General features: G+C 45.6%; 1 protein-coding gene across 1 annotated transcript in view; it reads left to right on the forward strand.

Moving 5' to 3' along the window:
* Pde11a (phosphodiesterase 11A) overlaps window positions 1-1735 on the forward strand; it is a 309344-nt gene extending 307609 nt beyond the window's left edge. Inside the window, exon 20 of the mRNA XM_038336971.1 lies at window positions 823-1735. Coding sequence (XP_038192899.1) covers window positions 823-981 — 159 coding nt within the window. The 3' untranslated portion in view covers window positions 982-1735. The remainder of the gene's footprint in view (window positions 1-822) is intronic.
* The last annotated feature ends 4692 nt before the right edge of the window (window positions 1736-6427 follow it).

Below are 6427 nucleotides of genomic sequence, written 5' to 3' on the forward strand. Positions count from 1 at the left end.
CTTGGGAAGTTACCTGGTCTTTCTTACATGGGAAAGTTCATCAGGCATCTGTAGCAGATGCTATTGTGATGTGGGATTCCCCTCTCCATGCTGTGAATACCGTTGGTTAATGAACAAGCTGCTTTGGGCCTATTGCAGCACAGAATAGGGCAAGGTGGGAATTCCAAGCAGATAGAGGAGGAGAGAGTAGACGGAGTCAGAGAGAAGCCACGGAGCAGCTGCAGGAGATGGACGCCAGACAGAACCTTAGTGGTAGGCCCCAACCACATGGCGATACACAGATTAATAGAAATGGGTTAATTTAAGATGTAAGAACTAGCTAGCAACATGCATAAGCTAACAGGCCAAACAGTATTGCAATTAATACAGTTTCTGTATGATTATTTCGGGTCTAGGCAGCTGGGAAATGAATGAGCAGCCTCTGCCAACAAGGTTATTTTTGAAAATTTTGAGTTCACAGTCTACTGATAGGTAAAACTCTCTCTGGCAGGCAAAGATACAGTTATTGATAGATAATAGTGGCATGCATTTTTGTCTTCTGGGTTAGTTTGGTTTTTTGATGCACTTGTAAATGCAGACAGTCTACAAGGCTGCCTCTCCCTTGAATAACACACAGCCCATCTTGTTTGTCATTCTTGGCACAGGCTCTACGACTAGAACACAAGAGTGGTGGATGCATACCTACTTCTGAGAAATAATTTGTTTACCTGCTAGCCATTTCCTTTCCTATGCCCAGTTTCCATCCCCCTTATAAACACGAGGAGGAGGATACAAACCCGTGGCCAGGTTCCTCACTCACCGCCTTTTTCTCGTTTGCTTTAGGCCTTGGTGAAGGTCAACGCCAAACTGAAGCCGATGCTGGATTCAGTGGCTGCCAATCGAAGGAAGTGGGAAGAGTTACATCAGAAAAGACTGCAGGTCTCCGCCGCCTCCCCAGTCCCTGCGAGTCTCACGGTGGCGACGGGCGAGGAAAGGATGTAAAGCACCCGGAGCCTCTGTGCGACCCTGTGGCCTGGAGGGTCCTCTGCAGCCTGAAGGACCCGCTGCAGCAGCCGCATCTTTCCGCTCAGGCAGTCCTAAAGTGCAGACTGTATAGACCGGACCCGGAAGCGCACCCGGAAGTGTGCTTGGTGGCAGGGGCCTGGAAGGATGAAAGACAGAGGCCGGCAGAGAGCTTGACCCTCAGCTTTCCATGATGAACCCACACTGCTGGATTTGGATCCATGAACCTGAGGGCTATCAGCCCCGCTCGTTCGGAGTTGAGGGGACACCGTGGTAAAAGTGTCGCTAACACTGCTTCACGTATGGCACTTTCCTGTTATAAGCACGTCCCTTCTTGGCAGGCTTTTGTGCCAGACAGTCCCAAGAATCCAGATTTGCATCTTAGGTGTTTTATTTCTGATCCAACTGTTTCTTAGTGATGCAACAGACCGTTGGTCTCCTTTGCCTGTTGGATGAGCCTCCCCCTTATGAATACCAACTAACCCCAATCTTTTCAAAAGGTCCCCAGTAGGAACGCAGTGAGCTTGCTAATTGGAGGGTTACAGAATCTATAACCCTGGCAGTGAGATCACAGTTCCTTTTTCAGTGTTTGAATTCAGCCTTCATTGTAGACCAGGCCTTTTCCTGAGAAGAATAGATTCATAAATTTATTCAAGCAAAGGGGAAGGGGAATTTACAGTCACATGTACCACAGGTCACCTGTGAACACTAGAACTACTTCCGAGAGAGAGAGAGAGAGAGAGAGAGAGAGAGAGAGAGAGAGAGAGAGAGAGAGAGAGAGAGAGAGAGAGAGAGAGTATACAAGCGCAGAGGCGCAGAGGACCCCTGAGACTGAGAACGGACTAGCCTGAGGTGAAAAAGTTTGGGGATAAAATTTAAGGTACCTCAATTTTATATTTTTCCTTAAGTGAAAAAAAAGAATATTCTAGAAAGGCCAGGAAATAATGTCTACACAACCTATATCCTCTAGGAAGTCAGGCCTCTAACAGGTGGAAAAACTGTTTTAAATGGATGTGGTGTCTACTAAGCTGCTTTGATGCCTACTTCACCCAAGACACTTGTGGACAGGGTCCATCTTCACCAAAAAGCACTGGCCTTGCTGTCCTTAATTTTGCATCCTCAGCTGGGTGGCTTTGAACAGGTTTCTCTGCTGCCCAAACTGTCAACTGAAATTACCCTAGTAGCTTACTTGCAGAAATCTTAACCTTAAAATCCTTTGTGCAACAAACTTTCAAGGACTCCCCAGGACACATGATAGCTGAAAGCTGAGATCTTCTGTTTGAAGCAGGTCTTGGGGGTCCAGAGCTTATAGGTCCAAGGGGTCCAGAGCCTATAGGTCCAGGGGGTCCAGAGCCCACAGGTCTTGATGTTCCAGAGCCCACAGGTCTTGGGGGTCCAGAGTCCACAGGTCTAGGGGGTCCAGAGCTCACAGGGCTTGAGGGTCCAGAGTCCATACAAATCATCGTCTCTTTGTTCCAGAGAGACTCTGAGCACTCTGAAATCCCTGAGGATGTGAAACCTGAGCTCTAAATGCAGCTCTAATCAAACATTTACAAAACATTTTTTCCTTAGTTTTACTGACCAGTATCAGTTATTATCAGAAAATAGTGGTCAGATGTTTGAAGCTGGGGAGGAGGGGGTCCTAAAATGAAGGTACCAAACGGGGAGTGGGATGATCTGGCAATCACCATGAGGAAGGCAGCTTTGTTATGGCAAGAAACACAATAAAATAAACGGGACAAAGGCTAGAAGATAGGGGCTAAGGTAGATGGCTAAGACAATGGCTAAGGGGAGGGAAAGTCAATCCAGACAAAGAAAAAAGGCAATTACAGTTCCCCCACCCACCCAAATGAGAGTACAGAATCATGCCATCAATTGAGCAGGAAAGAGAGACAATTACACAGGGAGAATCTTGACAAAGGAGAGACAGAAGGGCTGGGCACACTAAGAAACAATGTTGCTAGCTGCCCTTCACAGCTGTGTCTGCAGGGAAGGCTGGGGGGGGGGGGGAGAGACATGGGACACAAGTGCAGAAAAAAATTGCATCTGCAGAGCAGGTAAGAGGAGGCTGTGCAGATTTATGGATTTTATTAAGCCAGTTTTCTGAATCACTCTGCTATAAAGGCAAATAGCTTCTGCAGCACTGTCTCCCTCCTTCAGGTGAGGAACAAAGGATGGGTGGAGTTAGGAAGAGACCCGGGTCTGCAGGATCGTCTGCAGGTGCTTCTGGGTACCGCACCACATCATCCCATCACGTTTCTGTCGCAGACAGGAATGGAGACGCAGTCCACGTGAGGCTGCGGTGAGCCCACATCTGTTACCCATCCTAACAATAAATAACTAGGAGAACGGACGCCAGTCCACCTAAAGCAGACAGTTTCAAGCGTGTGCTTTCTGATAAAACTGGACCCAGTGTCTTCCAGAGGCTGCTGGCAGCAGCAAGACAGCAGCCTCCCTCCTCCATGAATGTTGATGCTACCTATTGCTGAGGGGGACATAATTTATAGCACAAACCCTACGGCTTCCTCTAAGGTTGAGTTTTTCCTCTCATCTTCTCGCCTTTTTATTGGCTTCGCTGCACGGTTGCCAATAGCAACATCCATTGGTAGCAAAGGGAGTTCAACACCATTGCAATCTGCGAGACAGTGGAGCCCTGACAATGTCAACCATCAATCAAATAGCTGCTTGTAATTGCCTCCATCTATTTCTCCTGTCTCAAGGTATCTGTCCTATTGTGGGTCAAGATTCAGAAACTGCTGACTAATGTCCGGGGTCTGCTTCTCCATGACTGTGGAGAGCTGGGAGAGATGGTGGTAGCCCTCCTGATGCCAAACCCTAGAGGTCAAAGGTTGGGTTTTTAAAGCCCTTGTAAAACGATTTCTTTCCCATGACCATGAGTTATGTGGGATCCTAGACTCTGTTTCCAACACACAGAATGAGGAGACATCTCAATCCGTATTCTTCACTATCGTTTCCTGTTGGAAAAAGGCATTTGAAATGTGAGCCCTCTTCAAAGGAAAAAAAAAAACTCAGACAAGATTGTCTGCTTCCTCAGGTCTCTTGGCACGAACAGCTGAGATGACTCCATCCTCCTTTTGTATGAGATGTATTTTTTCAGAAACTCTATTTATCCATGTTAGTGAGCGTGTAGCTACTGCGTGCACAGCCCACAGCACAGCAGGTGATACCGGTGGGTGAGCACATCTTGGCAAACCACCAAGGGGACCCACCAGTACACAGTGGAACGGGCTCCCTCCTCACTGGCTGCCAGTGGGCCTACTATCTTGGGACTCTGTGGCGCTTCAGGTTTCTATCTGTAAAATAAAAGCCCCAGCTTTTATTCAGTTTCTGCATCCAGGGACCAAGCTATGCTATGCTTTACTTTTGAAACTTCATCCAAGTCATTTTCTTCTTTCTGCTTCTCAAATAAAATAGAAGCAAACCCAAGAGAGTCATCATCTCACCGAAGACAGGGTAAACATTTACATAGAGAGGGAGTAGACCCCAAAACAACCTTCCTACAAAGCGTCTGAGACAGCTTCTAATGAGTGTGAATGACACAGTCGCCAACACCTGCTCGTGTGTATTCTACAGTCGCCAACACCTGCTCGTAAGTGTGTATTCTCCTACAGTCGCCAATACCTGCTCGTGTGTATTCTACAGTCGCCAACACCTGCTCGTAAGTGTGTATTCTCCTACAGTTGCCAATACCTGCTCGTAAGTGTGTATTCTCCTGTTTCCTAAAGAACAGCTCTAGATTACCTCATATCACTGAATCCCATATGGGAATCATTAGTTTAGAAGTGAACTTGTAAAGGGAGCCAAGAAAGGCAAAAATTGTACATGAGTTTTCTGTTTCTTGAAACCCGAAGGCTTGCATGCTTCCAGGTACTCCAGGTTTGCAAATATCTTGCATTTAGGATGATCTCAGCACTGTTTTTATTAGTGCAGTAACGACAGTATGTTTCTGGAATTCAGTTGCTTTTTCTGTATATCAAAATTTAGCGTACTTTAATATCTTACGTCATTAGACTGACTTTAGGGTACACTTCAATGGCTTACGTCATTAGACTGATTTTACTCAGTTTACTTTGCAGTACAATCTTTTTTCAACTCATTTCTCTTACTGACCCTTGTGAGTTACGAAAAGACCAAAACAAATTACAATCTAACCTCGCAAGTGCAGCAGAAATCTAAACATGTTTGGATTAAATTCAAACATAAAGAGAAATGTGTTTTGGTGGGGGAAACGACAAAAAGATTCATTAAAGCTACTCAGTGTAACCTAATTGGGGACCCTAAAAACTTTGCCACACCTCCTTTAGTGAATTCCTAATGTTTCGCAGTAACAATCAGGAATCGTTATTCTACCATGTAGTGTCTAGAGCTCCTAAGCCCCAAATTACTAAGAGTTTAAAGATTAAGTCCGGCTGCTAGAAGGCCAAAGTGTTGCACATTTCCTAAGTCAGCGGTTCTCAACCTGTGGGTCACAACCCCACTGGAGATCAAATATCAGGTCGCTCAGACAGCCTGACATCAGATGTTTACATTACGACTCTTACCAGCAGCAAAATTACAGTTACAAAGTAGCAACGAAAATAATTTTATGGCTGAGGGTCACCACACTTGAGGAGCTGTATTGGAGGGCCGCAGCATTAGGAAGGTTGAGAACCCTCGTCCTAAGTCCACAGTGATAGAACATGACTGGCAGGACCCAAACAAGACGTGACTGGAGAATTACATCAAGGGCCTCGGATTTAGCGGTGCCCAGTGCTGTGCTCACGTTGTCTGTGTCACCCTTTCTCCCCAGCGAATGAGCTTAGGTTGTACATACTTGGATTTTGAATGGCCTTGCATGTTTGTGCATCTCTCAGCATCACTAAAGGCCAATGGTCATCTGTGTATCCACCTGTACCCACCACCCGTGTAACTGAATGTAGGCACCGGTGCAAAACTGTTTGTTATATGAAGTAAATGAACTACTTGCTGTGGGAAAAAAAAAAAAAGTATCTTCTCTGAGGCCATCATCTGTCTGTGTTCATTTCTGTGTATATGTGTGTTAGAGTGCTCATTTTTCTTCTGCTTTAATGTAGATTTAGATTGCATCATATTCAGAGCAATGTTAAAGCATAGCGCAGTGTGGAGGTGGAAGTCTAGATTACTGAGTCCTGTTCCCTTGGAGGGCTGTTGCTTTTGCCGTTTTATTCTGATCTACAATAATCTAAAAAGAGTTCCTTACTGACTTGTTTCCTAATTATTGTTGTCTTACCCCAAAGAAGGGAAATACATTGTCGACTGGCTTGTGTGAAGCCCCTCTCTTTGTGAAATTTCCAGGTTAATACTGTATTGTAAGAACACTTGGTAAAATGCTGCTTGGCATTGCAGAAGCAACTACCCACAGCTTCGAAACAGACTGCTTTAAGAA

Source organism: Arvicola amphibius, chromosome 7, assembly GCF_903992535.2.
Source record: "Arvicola amphibius chromosome 7, mArvAmp1.2, whole genome shotgun sequence".
Lineage (NCBI taxonomy): Eukaryota > Metazoa > Chordata > Mammalia > Rodentia > Cricetidae > Arvicola > Arvicola amphibius.